We start from the raw sequence: 20,389 nt of genomic DNA on the forward strand, positions 1-20,389 counted from the left end.
GAACTCAGTAGACATACTTCAGAATTAAGATATAATCAAAGGAAAGCAGTGGTTCGTGAATTCTATGTTCTTGCCCTGAACTTTTAGAGTGCCTATAAAATACAAGGGCACAGGACAGTGTTTTTTTCTGATCCTTGCATTTCAGGCATACACTTTTATTGACATGGCAGACATATGTGTTCATCATGACTAGCATATTATAAAAGAACAAAATATAACATATGTTGTGATAAAATCTACTGAACGTGGGGGAAATCAGTGAAATATGTGCTTGTCATGTAAGGTTATTTAGGTTTCCTCCATTTATTTGTTTTCCAATGACTTGGCATTTTATCATTGCTAGAATCTAGACAGCAATACAGCTGAGGTCATTCAGATTCATTTAAAACTCTGAAGTAATGCACAACCGTGCCAAAGCTAAATCAGCACGACGTACAGTGAAATTACATTGCCATCATTTCTAGTTGCCTCATTTTGATGCATATAAAGCATCGGAATGGTGCTACCTGTACAACACAGATTAAGAAATGAAATCAGGGACAAGGAATTGTTCTCCAAGTCAGTCAAATATATGCTCTCATTTTTATCAAATATACACATTATGCCTAACAAAATCACCATTTCCCGAGAAACAGAGAAAATTGTATGCAGGAGATTATGTGGAATTTCAGTGATCGATTCTGTAATTTCTTACAGACAATGTTTTGTGTTATTTCCAGTACAGCAAATATAGCTGCTGCTATAGGTTAATTCACATTCTTTTAGTGACTTTGCCATACGAAAAATTATGGCTTGATTATATTTGGAGCATTACAACTTATTTTGTAGGGAGAGGGAAAGAGAAGTCAGAATCTATTGCCACCCAAAAACAAAGCTCTAAAATATACTTTCTTTCATTATTTTCTTCCAAGAACACTAAGAAGAATAAGTGAAGAAAGCTATATATACATATATATTTGTGTGTGTATGCATGCATAATTAACAAAATTATATTATACCTTGATGAATTATATGATTTATAAAGCCTCTAAAAAGAAACTGCACAGATGAACTATAAAATACCATAATAACATTTGGCAAAATGAAAATAAAAATTGAATAATCCAGTACATATTCTTTTGAAACACAGCATATTTATAAAAAAATAGGAATTCAGAGTTCAACTGTATTTAGAAGTGAGCCATCCTTGTACCCAGGAGTTTGAAGCAATCCAAAACAATATAAATCAAAGCAAATGCTAAGAGGTAGTGTCTGGGACTAAGCAAAGTTTTTCTCTAGAAAGGAAAGGATTCCTATTTAGTCTCTAGAAACATAAAAATGTAACTAAATTAAAGTAAATTCAAATCAATTGTAAGTATTAGAATATTGGCAATACTGGAAAACTTAAAATAATTCCTTTCAGAATGATTAGAATATTGATAGTTTTGAGTTACCAAAAACATAGTAAAATATTACATTTGAGAATGAAATTTAGGAACTACTTAACTACTAAACCTGTGATTAAGTGATTGAATTTAGACATTGATCCAGTGATAATCCTCCATTGTCTCTGTGGCTTACTACCTAATTTTATACAAACAGAAAATGTAGACAAACAAAAAGTTGCTTTTTCGGTTTTTCTTCTATCTTTATGCCAAAAGACTAAAAGCTTCAGGAAACCATCTATGAAGACCTAATAAATTATGATGGGAATTATGAAAGTCAGTTTTTAACTAACAGAAAACAAACTAATATATTTATGGAGAATTATCAGATTTCTTTATTGTTGCACTGATGGCATTCATGGCCTAGCTGCAAACGTAAGGAAGCAGTTTCATTCCACGGCACTAGAGTGACATGTATACTCTAAGGAGAGTTGAAACTTCAATTCAATGTTTATGATATGTAGACGGAAAACACGAGCTGGGTCCTTGAGGCATTGAGCTTGTACGATCAGCTAGTGGGGCACATTCCAAAATGAACCAGACGACAGTTTGATAAGTTCGTAATTTCCTGCCTCACTGTTTTCTCCTCACACCCTCTGTGACCTGTCAATCCTGCCATCAGAAGGCCTTTCCACATATTGAAGTCTCCACAGCCCTCTTCATGTTCCTTGATTCCCAACTAAAAGATGGGGCTTATCGTTTCAATACATATTATCCACTAACTTACATATTTTAATGCAATTTGACCAAAGCCACCTTTAGTTAATTATGACTTTACAGAATGCAAGAATTGATTGGCAGAGCAAACTCCAAGGAGTAGCCTGTTACCACATATTCTGGGACCATTACATTTTAAACACATCATCAATAATGCTTAAAATATGCAGCTTTTTAATGTGAACTAATGGTCATTTCTCTATGACTTCTATCTTTATCTTCTTTTAACACTGTTTGCCTTATTAATTGTACTGCTTAATCAAATGGTTGATTCTATTGGACAAATGCAAACAACTAAGAGAAGTTTCAGCTTCCCCACCCTTCTAATGCTGTCACATTAGTGATCAAAAGTTCAACAGGCACGTAGTGTGTCATATCTTTCTTTAGGGTCCGATCACTCCTTCAATATTTTTTTTTTTTTTTTTAGGGATTCTATGCTTTGTTTCTCCTCGGATAAAGCCAATGCTGAAATAAAATATCAAGTATGACATAACTGGTGCCACTTTAATCATAAGCATCTCTAATACTCAGTTTACCTTTATTAATTAGTAATGCCTTTTACATTTTATTAATTAGTGCACCAACTGTTTTAGAATTAGAACCGCACCTCCCCTGTCTGTAAGACAACCAGGGCCTGCAGCAGGTGGGAAATTAAATGCACAAGACGTGGCAATCCTTCCTCTGTCAAGTTTTTGGTTACCATCCTTTTGCCTGGGTTATTTCCACACACTCACGTGGGACAGTTAAGCCACAGGATGGATTGCACAGCTTTAATCCTTTCCCATCCATTGTTCCTGTTGGCATGATGGTTCCTGACAGACGTTCCTCCCACAGTCTTCAACACAGAAACATTGCCTGTGTACTGATGGCACGGTACCCTCAGCATCCAGATCCTTCACTGGTCCACTTACATCCATGTCTTGTTTCAGGAGATTTCTCTGGCAGATCTTAGCAATGACTCTGGCTTTATTTCCCTTTTGCAAACACATTCTTTACTTCCCTGTTCTAGTGTAATTAGTTTTTCTAATAAATTGTATTCCTTCCCCTCTTCTTCCTTTCCCAGGACATTTAACTTTTCTAAACACAAGGCAAACATTGCCATGAAATCTCCAATCACTGTCATGAAAAGAAAATTGGGCATTATTATTAGCTCGGGGCAAGCAGAAGGCTCTCCACCAAACCTAGCGAGGCAATTTTCCACTTCTTTATGAGATGACAATGCTGCTTCCCTCTTCCCAAAAGTTCCTCTGGGCAAAATTTTCCTATCATACCTCACTGTATAAAATGATGTTTTAATAACCATTAAATACAAGGTTTTGACTGATGACTTCAAATATTTTTTAAAAGAATGTGTTTTTACTAAAATTTCTGAAATTTCACCTGGCCATGAAATATTCATCTAATTCTAGTATCAGCATTGAACTACCCAAATCATTTCTCATATCTTTTTTTGGGATGATTAGAAAAAGAGAGCAGCACAGAAATAAGTAAAAATACTTCAGTGTAATTGTTCTGAGTTATTCTTATGAGCATGATTCATTAAATTAACCATAAACTACCTGACAGTCAAGACCAGAAACCTCAGACTGTACTTAGACTCTTTTTATTTAGTCTATTTCCTTACTCTTTTATCTTCTTACTCAATGTTTTTTATATTTTGGATCCACCTTATATGCATTTTCTGAGATTTATATTTAAAACTATTATAAAATATCTGTATATATATATATCAGATATATAATAGTTATAGTATTTAAGACTAATATTTTAGATAGATAGATAGATAGATAGATAGATAGATAGATAGATAGATAGATAGATAGATAGATTGGAAAACTAATATTTTAAATATCTTCCCTGAGAATCATAGTATCTTGGCCTACACACATTGTGACTTAACTCTGAAATTCTTTAAAGCCCCTGTTGCCCAATCCCTTTCCTGATAGTTGACTATTTCAGTGAATACTACAATACTATTACAATTACATTACCTGGAGTCCTTCCTCCAGAGCAAAATGTCCCTTAACTTCCTAAAATCAACATACTGCTTCCTAGAGAGTATCCTAGGCATTGCTACTGGGAATACACAGTGCAAACCTTATGTCTGTGCTACTGTAGTGGGCTTCAAACTTTATTTTGCTTACTGTTTTCCTCTTCTTCAGGTGACATACTTTTGTCACACATAACTGAGAATATAGAATGAATCCTTTCTGTTGTACTCATAAGCACCACGTTAATTTTTATTCAACCACAGAGATAATTTGGAAAGAAATATATGAAACCTTTAGACAATTTGGGTTTCAACACGAAGTAGTGAATATACTTGTAGCAATCAATCATGTAGTCCTTTCCATTTTCTGTAATTTTTAAGCATTTTATTATAGTTAGTTAATTTTATCCTCACATTAATACCATGATATTGACACTACTATAATAATTTACTGTTATTTAAGTCCTAGTAAATGTTTAACAACTATATTAGAGGAGGCAGGGGCACTAAGTCTAGGCAATAATTTTAAGTATAGGTTTGTTTCTGTTGTGAACAGATTCCAACCATAGCCTTTTACAGTTCAGTATGTGATATGTTTAAACATAGATTTAAGAGACGAGCACAATTGACATTGATGATTGGGTTGAACCAACTACCAGTCTATAAAATTAGAAAATCCAGGTCCCAACTCTGATGAAAGGGGGCAGTGAGGTGGTATTTTTTTTTTTTTTGATCTACTAAATGATTCTGCATTCACTCCACCCACATCACTTGATCCCCCTTTCTGTAAATCCATCAATACTGGACCGAGGCATAAACTCTCATAAAACATGAATGACTTAAAATTCATAACCTCAATGCCACTGTAGTATGCAAATACCAGTGTAAGTGTTTTGATAAGTTACTTGTATAGAGATTATTTTCAAACTTTGAACACAAAGTTCAAGGTAACTAACTACCTTTTGTAAAAGCATTAGAAAACTCAAAGTGATATTAGAAGAAACCATAGATCTAACTGTGAATTGATTCAATTTTCTGTAAGATGAAAAGGAGGAAAATTGATTGTAATTCTTCTTGCTCTAGTTATTTTTTCCTTCATATATTGTATTGCTGCATTATAGGTAAATAACATTATATTTAATACTACATCTGTGGTGATTAGAAGAAGCATTGGAAACATATGTATATTATCATAGAAGAGTCTTCTGCCTATAATGCTTTCTGAAATTGGAAATGTCAAACAAGCCAATTTCATAGATCTGTGGAAATAGTCCAATTCCATCATTTAATAAGTGCCAACATAATGCTTCTGGTTCTACAAACTATGTATATTTAATATACGTAATTTATAACCTCTATTCCTGTTACAGAGTACTAAGTATGATGGAGACCTTGGAAAGAGCTCACAGTATATCAAACACATCAATAACGTTCCATTGTTCATCAATTATAGAGAATACATTTAATATTCCCCTAAAGTCTCCATTAAATATGTAAACATTTCATTTATTTGTTTTATCTATGTAATCTTTCCCACCTAATAAAGCAGGGCATGCTGGCAGTTTCAGGAATATGGAACAATATTATAGCAAGCATATGTTAAAATAACTGTAGTTTTCTTTGAAAATATTAATAAAGTGAACACCTAATGTAATAATCTGCTAAGAAATATAAGAATCTTAAATTTTCTTGAGTATATTTCTTTTCTTCAAAAATCCAGTCTCTCATAATTTTCCTTTGTGTGACATTATGGAGATAATCAGGAAAAGATTGAAAATTTCATTATATCAACCCTTATCATATTTAAGATACATTTTACCCCAAAGTAATTACTTGATAGCCACTACTTACTGACTTTTAAATCTGATGCTCAGTTTTAACTTTCTGCTTTTTGCCTGCATTTCTTGAAACATTACCTAAGTCTTCCTAGGTTTTTAGTTCATGTCTTAAAGGGCTTTCTTCTGATATTCATACAATAGAGACTATCCCCACCTTTAATTTGATAATTACTTAGAAGTGTTTTACCTTAGTTAAGGGAGCCACCTAAGGGTTGGCAAGAGACTTGAACCTGGAATGGCTACCAGAAGCCCAGGGCAATGTCCCCAGTTAGTTCATTGGGGCACCTGAGGATAGGGAACCTGAAATGAACCTATCCTATAATCATACTGATGAATATCTTGCATATCGCCATAGAACCTTCATCTAGCGATGGATGGAGATAGAGACAGAGACCCACACTGAAGCACCGGACTGAGCTCCCAAGGTTATAATGAGGAGCAGAAGGAGAGAGAACACGAACAAGGAAGTCAGGACCATGAGGGGTGCACCCAACCACTGAGACAGGGGGGCCGATCTATTGGGAGCTCACCAAGGCCAGCTGGACTGCTACTGAAAAAAACATGGGATAAAACCAGACTCTCTTAATGTGGTGGACAATGAGAGCTGACGAGAGGCCAAGGAGAATGGCACAGGAACTTTCATCTGGCGATGGATCGAGAGAGAGACAGAGACCCAATTTGGATCAACCGTCTGAGCTCTTAAGGTCCAAATGAGGAGCAGAAGGAGGGAGAACATGAGCAAGGAAATCAGGACCACGAGGGGTGCACCCACCCACTGTGACAGTGGAACTGATCTATTGGGAGCTCTCCAAGGCCAGCTGGACTGGGACTGAATAAGCATGGGTTGAAACTGGACTCTCTGAACAAGGCGGACAATGAAGGCTGATGAGAAGCCAAGGACAATGGCACTAGGTTTCGATCCTAATACATGAACTGGCTTTGTGGGAGCGTAGCCTGTTTGGATGCTCACCTTCCTGGACCTAGATAGAAGTGGGAGGACCTTGGTCTTCATGTAGAGCAGGGAATTTGGACTGCTCTTCAGTATCGAGAGGGAGGGGGAGTGGACTAGGGGGAGGAGAAATGGAGTGGGGATAAGGGGAGGGGAGCGGGGGGAGGGGGCAATATGTGGGAGGAGGGGGAGGGAAATGGGAAACGGGGAGAAGTTGGAAATTTTAAGTAAAAAAGAATAAAAAAAATATTTAAAAAAAAAAGAAAAAAAAAGAAGTGTTTTGTCTTTCTTTTCTTTCTTTCGTTTTTTCTTTTTACACTGCTAGGTTGCTAGTAATTCTACATATGGACTTCTTTTGCTATTACCTTATATTTTTAATTGGCCTCACAATTTAGGAATCTGTTTGTTCCCTACTAATATGTCTTAGAATAGCTCTCAGTAAATGATATTGATATTTTCATTTCACAACCCACTAAGATTTGCTCCAAGTGCTTGTAAATGCCCTTGTGCATTTGTATCATGTGCATATCTCTATAATAACTTTTACTGCAATTTGCATGATTTCTTATTAATTTTCTAATTATCCTCATCCTACAGTAACAGCTTGAGAGAACAGATTAAAATCTCATTCCCTTTATATTGTATGAAACAGAAATCACAGGTTTTTTGTTAATTTTAGCTAAATAAAATTTGTAATAAAACTTCCTTGTCTACTTTATCACTTTGATCAATTATAAGGTAAAAGGAAATAATTATAAACCACATTAAATACATGTCAATGTTACAATGATTTTGTTTGTATGATTAAATACTAACACTATTGTCAAAAATTACTTATTAAAATTTAGAGGTATTTCTATTTATTACTTTTCTTATCACTTCATTATTCTTTGATTATCCTTTGGACAAAAATTAAGCAGAGTGTCTTGTCATTAATCAGATTAATTTTATCTGCACCTCGAACCTCATTTACAGTTTCTATGTGCTGCTTAGAAATGCTTCTTAGACTCTCTTACATATTGCAGATTTGATATTTTTATTATCTCTTATTCATGTCTTTCCCAACACATTTTGTAAGCAGAAAAAACATGATAATTTCTACTAGGATAATCTGTTATGTAGGTTTCAAGATAACAATGTCTTTCACTGTGCACCAGCATTCTTTTCTCTTTTTTTTTATTCTTTTTGCAGTTCTTTTGTCTCAATGCTTACTTATATAAACCATGCAATTTCACAGCGACCTTATGACATCATCTTCAGCATGAAAATATACCACATCCTCAAAGACATTATTCTAACATATTGATATATATGTCAACAGTCCATTGAAATTGCACACATCAATACAGAAATGTACATCCCTATTTTAGCACTGCAGCATTCTACAAACAATTGTTTTCTGTACCCATATGTTCAATTATAGAACAAACTGGCCCTTAAATATGCTATGCTTGGCTTGCATTGAAGATTTTAATAATATTCCTCCTCATCCTTGGAATACATTCTCTTCTCAAATTCTTCTGTGATATGCTAGATAATTTCCACTCAAATGCTCAGTCTATACAAATATTTCCCTACTAATCCAATGAAGATGTACTTGCATTTCTTATTGGTAAAAACGATAGCATCAATGATAGTCTTACTTTTAGAAATAAATTAAGAATTATAAATTCACCTACCTCCTTGCCATAGTGTATTTTTGTCTGTCTGTTAAGTGAGGAAATGTATATTTTAATTCCTATCTTTTCAGCATCAAAGCAAGATGTCTATATGTGTATATGCTTATACAGATACATGCATACATATGTATATGTATGTTTTTATATATATGTGTTGCTTTTATTGATTGATTAAAAATGCTGTTTCAGCCAATGGCTTAGAAGAGTAAAGCCAGGCAGGAAATCAAAAGAAAAATATAGGGAGAGAGTAGGCATAGTTAGACAGATGCCATGTAGCTTCCGATGGAGGCAGACAACATATATTTTCCCAAGAATCATGAGGTAACACCCCATGAACCTCACGGTAAAATATAAAATAATAGAAACTGGTTAGTTTAAGATTTAAGAATTAGCTAGGAATACACATACATTATTGGCCAAACAGTGTTGCAATTAGTATGTATACCTTATGTGTGATTATTTGAGTCTGGGCAGTTGGAAAATGAATGAGCAGTGTCTGTTTACACATACATAAATCTAAACTGTACATGTATATATAAAATGCAAGCTAGAGTGCAGCAAGATGTTTTCCAGTCAGATCCAGATCATGCTACCTGAGTTTCATATCCTAATTGTGTGATGTCTTCAGCAATAGAGACCTCAAATCCTAAGACGCAACCCAGTTCTACGCTAATTATTATTTTTGTTGCTGTTATAGAAGATGAAGGCTTCCAGCATTGCAACTTAGACATCAACCCAGCCATAAAAACTTCAACCTGCAATTTGTCTTGCCTATAAGAAGTGTTGTGGTAATGGACACATAGAACTTGTGGGAATGGCCAAACAATTATTGGTACAACTTGAGGCCAGTGCCAAGAGAGGTTTTCATTGCCCTACACTCTTTAGAGGGCCAGGAACGAGAGGCTGGACAACCAAGATTTCCAGGATAGAATCAAATGCGACTGGCAAAAAGTCAATTAAATTATTCCTAATAATATTCTGTTGTACTCATAGATTAGTGCCTAGCCCAGTTGTCATCAGAGAGGCTTCATCCTGCAACCTATGGAAACAGATACAGAGACCCACCACCAAACACTACATGGAAACCTGCAGAAGATGGGGAGGAAGGATTGAGGGAGTCAGAGGGGTCTAAGACACCACACCCAGAATGTGGTCGACAGAATTTTTTAACCAAGGAACATAGGGGCTCACGGAGACTGTACTAACAAGGGACCTGTTTGGATCTGAGATAGGTCCTGTGCATATGTTATGTTTGTTATTTTGCTGTTCTTGTGGGACTCCTAACAGTAGTAGGAAGAGGGGAAGTTTCTGACTCTTTTATCTGCTCTTGGCACACTTTTCCTCAGGCTGGGTTGCCTCATTTAGCATTGAGTGGATGGTTTGTGTCTAGTCTTATTGTAATTTGTTATGTCATGTCCAGCAATATCTCTGGGAGACCCTCTCTTTCCTGATTCAAGGAGAAATGAAACTAAGGAAAAGAAAAGGTGAGGAGAGACTGGGTGGAGTGGAGGGGGAAGAAACTGTGGTTAAGATGTAATGTTAAGAAGAATAATTAAATAATAAAAATGAACAATAAAAAAACAATACTACTGTTTTGGAATTAACTTTCACTACCCTGACCAACCCCTCAAAGAAGGCTTATACTGTCTGGTGTTGACCCTTATGTTAATCTATGGTCCCTGTGAGTAGCATTTTCCGGACAAGTGGTTAGCTTAACTTCCTTTAAGGTATAGACCCACACAGACATACACACACAGAGACTCAGACACACACACACACACACACACACATACACACGCACACACACACACTTAATTGGGTGACTCAGACTTGTTCTGATGTGAAAGACTTTTTCTTGTGCTCTAGTTTCCATGGTTCCAGGAAATACTATGTAAGTGGCCAAGGTGGGGGGAGCAATTAAGCTGTCTTATCCAGCTGCAGCACCTATGAACCATAATTGTGATCAGCATGGACAGACATGCATCATGTTCAGTAAGGGAATCACATGTTAGTGGCAATAGTGATCCAATTGTCTTAAGCCCCAGTCAATAGAAGAGATATTACTTCTATTGCGAGATATCTAGACATTTTCCTGATATTTCCAGGTCACTATTCTTAGGAAAAATCTACCACCACTCTGCTGGACCAGCATAATTCTTTACTACATTTTGAAATCATATCTTTAGACCCACAGAAAATGGCATCTACCACCTCTCAAAAAAGAAGGCTTTTTCCTTCTTGCTTTTCTCCTTTATTCTTACACATGGCAAGCTTTAATAACAGGAGACCATCGCAGAAAAACACAGGAAAAACATCCTGGAAACAATGCAAATGTGAAAGAATCATTGGAAGCCCATCCCCAGTGGTAGCTTTAAAATTAAAACCAAAACAATATTGGTAACAATGGACATGCGAACATGGAGTCGGGAAAATTTGTAAAGTCTCAACCATAAACAGAAACGACAGACACTTATGTAATTTCTTTTCAGTGAAAACAGAATATCAAAATTACATTTTAAAATAATGCAGTATTCTTAAGTACAGAAAATGTTTCTCTTTAAGTGTTGTAGAAAGCAAAAAGTTCTTAAAATAGCTTATACATATATAAAATTTCAGATATTTATCCTTTAGGTATCTTCGTAGTTAATCTTATGTGGTACCTGTTAGATCAATAAAACAAATTTGGGTAGATATCCACAAAGCCTACTGCCTCCCTCACATTCTGATTTCACTAAGTGTGAGCTGAGCATGATTGTTCTCCTTCAGCTCAGGACTCGGACTGCCATCCTGCATCACCTGGCATATAGGACCCAGAGACATTCCACACTGTCATGTCACTCAGCCCCTGCCTCTCTGTCTGAATATTTCTTCAAACTTTAGAATCACAGACTAGGATTGTGTCTTTCCACAGACAGTGGAAATGAAGGCCTGACTGCAAATCCTCCTTTCCACACATGTGGATAAGAACATTGAGCATGTTATATGCACAAAATCAAAAATAGTAGCCATGTCAATAATAGTAATTTTTATCTATAAGCAAATTTATAAATTGACTTGTTCAAGTTATTAAAGCTTGTCAAAGGTAAGAATAAAGGAGAAAAATGAAGCAAAAAGGAAGGAAGGAAGGAAGGAAGGAAGGAAAGAAGGAAGGAAAGAAGGAAGGAAGGAAAGAAGGAAGGAAGGAAAGAAGGAATGAGTAACATGAGAGAGGGAAAAGGAAAAGGGGAGCAAAGAAAGGAAGAAATGAAAAAAGGAAGGAAAGAAGGAAGGATAATTAAAAGCTTGCATTGACAGGAAACATACTAGAAAATAAGACTATCAGCTACAAAACCAAATTCTTTATATGTTTCTTTTTTCTTTTTTGTTCCTTGTAGTAACAGAGTGAGATTAAAAAATGCTTTAAAGCATTTTTGTCTCACTAATCATACTATATAATATAACAACCATTTGTTCTACATATTCCATAATATAAAATTAGAATTTTAATGAATTATTTAAATAAAAAATATTTGAGTAACAAGAATTGTACCTCATTATCATAGATGGCAAGGCAATTGAAATATGTACATATAATGGAGTCTAAGTATAGCTAATTAATCAATTAATCTGCATTGAAGTGTTATGGTTTCTAATTGCCTCCCACAATATTTGTCTATCAGACTTTTATCGATCATGAATTGAAACCTTTACACAAAGAAAATATACCGCAATTTTTAAAAGAAGTTAAGATGATGATATAAAATTCAGAAAAACAATAAAACATTTAAATAGAGAAATAGCGTCAACAGTGCAAATTTTCTTAGGTAATCCCAGGAACAAATCACACTTGTATGAAGAGAAAAATATTCTGTATTTCTATTTATTTAAAAATGATTAGGAAAGGAACTACAAATGATTAAATCATGATTCCTCTAAAATCATGAATAAAACCACCCAGCCTTAGTATTCTAATTCTGTGGAGCACAGAAATAATCCTCGCAAATACATCAGAAAATGAGTAAGTACCAACTGGTGTTAAATGTAACACTCCAAAGAAACCTGGATGAAACAAGTGTGAGAAGCATTATATCTCTAAAGGAGACAGTTATAGAGAAGTAATAGGTGAGAACCATTCCATTTTCCCAGAAAGTAAAGCAATTCTCACCTATCGCAAATCTACAATGAGGTACATATTGATCAGAATAAAAGCAATGTTCAGAAAAAATTGACAGATCCTAAACATCTCAAATGGTTCACCACATGCACTTGCTAAAAATAAGTCACAAAATCCATACATGACAACTGTTTATTATAAAAAGCATGGTAGCATATGTTTATAGTTAAGTCTTGCCTCATATTTTATGCATTTAATTTTTTAGCTAGCAAGCTATCATGGTAAGTACACTAGCAAGTTGCTAGAATGTAATTTCACTCCACTTTAATAGCAAAAGTATGATTACACCATTACGGACCTGCCTATTTGTTGTGTGATATTTTGATTGTGTTCTGACAAATGAAACTTGCTTGGAGTCAGAGAGTAGAGCTGGGCACTAGTTGACCATAATTAACCACAGATGTTTTGCCTGACTGAGGACAGATAGGACAGAAAGTAGTAAGGCAGGGCAGAAAGGATCTCAGCCCTTTATGAGGAAGAACTGGTGGCTTTTTTGCTTCTCTGATCTTTCAGGTTTTACCGTGATGTCTGGCTCCCGAATGTTGATCAAGGATAATTAGACTAACTCTTTCATATTGTCATAACACAAAGCATGATTTCCTCTAAAACTTAAAGACATATATATATATATATATATATATATATATATATATTCAATAATAACCTGTTTCCTAAATATCAATAGTATTTAGAGATGTTTTTACTTTTTGTGGCATTAAGATATAACATGGTCACTCACCTCTTAAACAGTTTACCTGAGTTAATGGGAGCTCATCAACTCCAGCTGGATAGGGAAGGAACCAGCATAGGACCAATCTAGACCCCCTGAATGTGAGTGACGGTTGTATGACTGGGCAGACTGTGGGGCCACTGGCAGCAGCACCAGGATTTATCCATACTGCATGGACTGGCATTTTAGGAACCCATTCTCTTTGGATGGATACCTTGCTTAGCCTTGATATAGTAGGGAGAACCTTGGACCTTCCCCCAAAACAATGTGCTTTACCCTCTCTGAGAAGCGGATGGGGTAGCATTGGGGGTTATGGGGATTAAATGGAAGGATGAGAGGGAATGGAAACTGGGATTGCTATGTAAAATAAAAAAAAAGATAGTTTGTTTTCTTTTTTAAGAAATAAAAGAAATTATTAAAAACAGATATTCCATAGTATATTTTATTATTTTATATTATATTATTATCGTTTAGAAGCCTGTTTTGTTTTTTTTTTCTAACGAGAGACAGATAGAGTGGATTCGGATGGGAGGAGAGATGGGGAGGAGCAGTAGGAATAAAGGGAGGGGAAACCAAAATTATGATATATCATGAAAGAGAAAAATATGACATGGTAAGTAATTTCTTTTAGAAACATTTGCAAATATGGTGAACACGTAGCTGACATACTTTTTGGGAAACGAGGTGGGTTGTCATTGACATCAGTAAGGGTAATATTGACAATTGTTGTTCCAGCGAGGCCACCAAGTTGTCCTCCCATGTCCTTCGCTTGAATGAGGACCTGGTACTGCTCTTTGACTTCTCTGTCCATGTTTGGCAACGCTGTCCTAATAACACCTTTGGGGGAAAGTGATAACAGAATCAATATCACAAACAGAATGTTTCCCCTGACTCAGACTGAAATAAAAGAAAGTAGTTATGTCTATATTTATTATCAATGAAACATTAAATAAAAACTCTATCAAAAATTAGAATAACCTAAGTACCCTTACAACTGGAATGTGGCTGTTTATTTATTTATTTTTGATTTTTCACAGTCACATCTTAAAATGTAGTCACAAGGAAAACAAGAAAATGACAGTGTATCTCAAAGTCTAGGACATCTCTCCCCAGTAAATTAAGTTACACCACATTTATGTATTCTGGTCAACTCTGGGATAAAAAAAAATTGTTAAAACTTTTAGATTAAATTTACACATGGAATAATTCAGGTAATTAAACTTGATCGAGTGTATAATTCTAAAGACTACTATTAATCTAAATTCTTTATTGTTTACCATAAAAGTCCACTTAATTTAAAACACATAAAATGTCTTATTTACGTAATGTGTCTGTTTTATCTTTCAGTAATTTCTCTAATTATTTTAACTGAAAATTTTCATTTTCTCCCACTCCCTTAGCTGTTATCAGATATCATTATTATTGTGTGTTATTTGAGACTCCTTCCATCAAGGTAATTCAGTGTCCAGGATAGTGTCTTATGTTTAAAACTCATTTAGTATGTGATTGAATAGATTAATAATTGGGTGAAAGAAATTTTTACAGTTTTGAATCTTGTATCACATATGAATATTTATATACAGCGGTCATTTTTATTTTTGTATCCTGGTGAAGGAAATACTTTATATTTCTGTTTATTCATGGTAAAAAAGTAAGACTTTCAGAATAATTTAAAATTTGAATTATATATTTTATATCAAATTCTAATAGCCAAGAGTTGTAACAGGTAGATATTGAAGAATCTTTACTTTAAGTACACACGACTTTGATAGTAGTAGGTTATATCTTAAATAAAAATGCATGCATGAATAATAAAATATCAGGCATCAATACAGCATATACCATTCAAATCAGTATCCCAGCATGCATCCATATATCTGTGCTTGCTACCATCTACATACCCACTGCTATATTTTTGCTAATGCATATTGAACTGCAATTTGAGAATTCGTCTGTCACTTGGCAGGAAATAGTTACAGAAAAGACATCCATCATTTTTGGTCCTAATGCTTTATTCATGAATTGGTACTGACACCATTTGATCCAATCTGTCTTCTTTTCAGCATGGGCTTCTGATGCTCTATTTTCAATGTTTCTAAAACTACGACTTTTAAACTTCACATCTCAGTGTTGCCTTACATACCTTACACTATGCGGCATCTACCTGATGGACAATGTTCACATTTTCAATAAATGCCTGGTTTTGACACTTGTCATTTGCTGTCTCTTCATATCACTGATCATGTACAATTTCTACTCAACTCACTATACAAAAAATCCTTTATTTCCAATGTGCATATAGCTTTTACCTTACATGACTCATTTCTCTACCTTATTCATTCCAAGGTTGAAAACTTCAGAGCAGAGAAAATACTAAATGAAATGGAATACAGAGAAGAGGGAGGGAGAGATGGAGAGAGAAGGACGGAAAACAAGAGATATGAAATAATGCTCCAGGGTTCATCATCAGTGACTTGTTTCTTTCTATTAATAATGCTATACTTTGGGTTCACTGTAGATTAATATATTTATGATGTCCTTTTTGTTGTTAATATATTTAATAAAAAAGTTTTCAGTTTTGGGGTATAGCTACAATCAGATAGTGTATTATAAATAAATATGTATAAAAATAATAAGTAGGTGCTGTGCAGGTGGCTCTGTGAAAAGTGCTTGATATGTACTAGTCATAGGATTGGGCGTCCAGGTATTTATATAACTGTTGAGTGAGTATGGTAGACAACTTGTAATCCTGGCACTTATACAGGGCAGAGAGAGAGAGAGAGAGAGAGAGAGAGGGAGGGAGGGAGGGAGGGAGGGAGGGGGAGAGAGAGAGAGAGAGAGAGAGAGAGAGAGAGAGAGAGAGAGAGAGAGAGAGAGAGAGAGAGAGAGAGAGGAGATCTTCAGAACACAGGCTCAACAGATCTCCTGGCTCAGTGAACTCTTCTATCTACCAACCTACAGACCCTGCCTCCATATACAGTGCAGAGAGTAATCCGAGAAGCCATATCATGTGGCCCGCTGTGCTCCCCATGCCCCCATACAAACACGTGTGTTCATGTCACACAATACACAGTTGCTAAAATAATAACAATAATTCAATCAAGCACATGTCATTTACTCTATTTTCCATATAGCACATCACCTAGTAGTGTCAAACTCAAATTGTGATGAGACTCTTACTTATAATTTTATTAAATATCTAATAATTTAGTGAGAATGCATGTGCCACAGCATGTGTATGTGAGTAAATGTTAAAGTATACCTGCAAGAATCTGTTCTGGTCCTCTCCTTCTATCATGTGGACTCCAGAGATCCAATTCAGTTTCTTAGGGTAGGCCTGATAGGATGCACTTTCAGCCACTAAGTTTTGCTAGTATTTTCTCATTTAGTTGTCAAGGAATAACTATAAATTCTTATGCATGCATAGGTACAAATGAAAATGAGACCAAAATTCTTTCTTCCTATGACTCAGTTTAGTCATTGATAGCTTTTTCCTCACTAGGAAAAGCAATTACATTTTTCTATATGACAAATCTATCTATCACTTTCTGGATACATGCACACCTTACACAGAAACAGTTTTCCTTTATTTTCTTCATGTATTTTATGTGTGTGTGTGCATGTGTATGAAAGTATGTGTATATATACATGCCTCGCACCGCGCCCCCGTGTCTGCCCTCGGTGCACTATTACCCAGTTCGCGAGCTTCGGGCAAGGGGGCTGGAGGTTAAAATACACAGACACACACAGACAGAGAGACAGCGACACGGGTCATCCTTCAATTCCCCAAGAATGCCCCCTTTATTGTGTTCAGGGGCAGATTATATAGAGATAGCCATGCCCCAGCCAAACCCACCAGAAACCACTCTTCTGCCATCAGGAACTCCTGAAGGTCTCGTGCTCAGAGCAGCTGTAGGCACTCAGATCAGGGAATTACAAGAAATTCAGGATTTGGGGTCTCACTGCTCCCAACATACACACATGTGTGTGTAAGACCAAGTTTGTGTTGAAAATCAGAGAACAGATCTGTGGCATTAGTTCTCTTCTTTAACCCTTTGTTATTTAGGAATTATATACAAGTTGTAAGGCGTAACAGCAAAGGTCCATAATTACTGAACTGTATCACTCACTCAATATTTTCCTTTCAAGACTAACCCCTCCATGACCATTCTGTTGATGCGTGTATCTCATCATTCCTTTAGCAAATTCATCAATTTATTCAGTGCATTTTTGTTTGTATGCATTGGTGTGTATAGTCATTTCTGTAGTAATTTAGAGAAACATCATTTCTGTGTATGAGGTAGACAGAGTACAAACTTGTGTGTCTTTCTCAGGAGTTATCTTTCATAGATTATTGAGACAGGTTCTCTCCCAAAGATCTAGAGATTCCTGAAAGCTCAGCAACCCTGAGGAACTACCATCTAGCTTTGGGATTACAAGCATACACCACTGCACTTGGCATTCCATGTAGGGTATAGATATCAAACACAGCTCCCCAAGCCTGAGCAGAGAGAACGGTCTGAACATTCTTTTCCTGCAGGCCCTGCACACCTCATTTCTAAAACTGACACTGTTCTGAACTCTTGAGATCTCTTGAAATCTGAAGTTGAGGAATTAAAGAAAATAATGCAGACAGAAAAGTTTCTGTCCTTCCTGGTCCTGTAGCCATTCAGTCCCAAATAAACACACAGAGGCCTATATTAATAACAAACTCAATAATATCACTCTAGTAATATGAATTACTAACTTAGTCAGTAGAGCATGAGACTTTTAATCTTAGGGTAGTAGGTTTGGGCCTCACATTGGGCATCATTTGGAATCTGAAACTGCACTTTCTTTTTCCATCTGCGCAGACCCAAATAACCACACAGAAACTATAAAATCATACTCTGCTTTGTACTCTATGGTCACATATTGTTATTGCACATGTTGCAGAACAAAAAGAACACAATATCTGTGTTTCTCTTATTGGATGAGTATTTTCCTTGACAAATTTTTGCTTCTTAATATACATTTACTTCCATTGATTCTCTTCTACTTGCATGTACACAGTCATATCAGTTTATTCATTCAGATAAATGTATAAAAGAATGACTACTTTGTTTCGGTAAACTTCCAGCTTTGTCTTTAAGGGAAGAAATTATTTTTTACCAATATTAACTTAAACATTTGAATTCTGTAAGACTGTATTCTGAACTTGCACCAAGACAAATTTCAAGTGATAAAGCATCATAAGGACTCATAATATTTGAAGGATTGCCTCAGTACATATGATGTGACCTTTGTTGAAATTTTAGTATCTGACCTTATAGGAATTAACCCTTTTTAAGCTTAAAGCTACCTATAAATATCAATGTTTATACTTGAAGACAAACACTAATTTCGTGCATGAGAAGCTCTTCTTACAAGGAAGGATCGTGAATGTGGTAATTCAGAGATCCTTAATATTGTGAGAACAAGCAGAACTTGAGTACTTATCTATAAACAAAACTGTTACATGATCTCTGAACTCAAGGCCATACCACAGAGGACAGAAGAGAAAGAATTTAAGAACCACAAGACTAGGAGAAGGGCTGTGAAATACTATCTCCAGGGTATGAAACAGCTTTTGCAATCATAGAGTCCCAGCAACCACTCTTGCCTACACTGGGCCTACATAAGACTCAGCCTGTTGCCAGTCAATTGTTACCAGTTGAATTTGGGATATACTTGTGGGATTCGGTTCTGCCATAATCCACATGGCTGATCTATTGGCTATTGGGAGATACTTTGGAACAGCAGTCTAGTCTTCAGGTTTTTGGCTTCTATAGAGTTCACTAGGTTTCAATAGCTTGTTTCAAACCATGGCACCAGAAATGCTTCTGGTTGACTGATTCACCAAAGAAAATAAAGACACAAATATGGCATATGATGTGTAAGGGAGATAGCAGAGCTTAGAGTGTGAAAGTAATCAAGTCTGTTTTATACATACACAGAACTGCAAAAATTCAGATTTAATGAAGTTATAAAAAATAAAGATGAGATAACGTATGAAAGTAAGTTTTATTTTTGGATACAGTCTTGGCACTTTTGCTGCGAAATGTACAGGGATGCATTCAAGTGCAAGTTTCTTGAGAATTTCTCCACAACTGGGCAATCTTTATCAGGTTTCTCCATATGAATTCTCAGGTGGGTAGGGTTGTATAATTTAAAGTATCAAAAGTAATAGAGGAAGAAATCAAATAGATTCTATAGTTATATTTTTACTGTTTATGAAGAAGTCAATAAATGAGCAGAAGAGAAAAATTATAAGAGATATGTGTTCTTTCTAAAAATATTAACCATATCTTAAATATTTGATCAAAATTCTGGAGACAGTTATGTTGTTTTTATGGAATGACATAAAGGCTTTTAATGATAAATTGCACATGACATGGCAAAAATCACAAATTTTATATTATATATATTTTTTGTCATACTATGAAAGGAGGATTTTAAATTAAATAAATGATCCTGAAATGAAATATCATAAACCCTTCTCAAGTGCAACCTGTTTATTTAAAAAATATATCCACATGACACAATGCACTAATCTATAGTCATCTAAATTAGACTGATTTACAGAAAAAAAAAACAGTTAAAAAATTTTATAGAAACATTAAGTTACCAAAGTCAACTATTCATAATAACATTGATTTCTCCAAATGGAAGATTGCTTTCATGGGCATGGAGACACAATGTCCTGATGTCAACATCGTAGATTAAATGTACTACTATTGGTGTGCGTTTTTTTCCAGACTATAGTTCTTCTTTCTATATTTTGAGATGATACATGTGTGATGCCATGTTTTATTGTCCTCTTACAATATCACCCAAGAAGAGACTCTAGATCAGGAATTGTTTCCATAAGCTGCCATGGGCATGCCTCTA

The 20,389-nt window shown here is 35.4% G+C and overlaps 1 protein-coding gene across 1 annotated transcript in view; it reads right to left on the minus strand.

Moving 5' to 3' along the window:
* Positions 1 to 20,389, minus strand: part of Cdh12 (cadherin 12) — a 771,364-nt gene that overhangs the window by 56,569 nt on the left and 694,406 nt on the right. The window contains exon 7 of the mRNA XM_057789913.1: positions 14,150 to 14,317. Within this exon, the coding sequence (XP_057645896.1) occupies positions 14,150 to 14,317 (168 nt within the window). The remainder of the gene's footprint in view (positions 1 to 14,149; positions 14,318 to 20,389) is intronic.

Source organism: Chionomys nivalis, chromosome 15 (assembly GCF_950005125.1).
Source record: "Chionomys nivalis chromosome 15, mChiNiv1.1, whole genome shotgun sequence".
Classification (NCBI taxonomy): Eukaryota; Metazoa; Chordata; class Mammalia; order Rodentia; family Cricetidae; genus Chionomys; species Chionomys nivalis.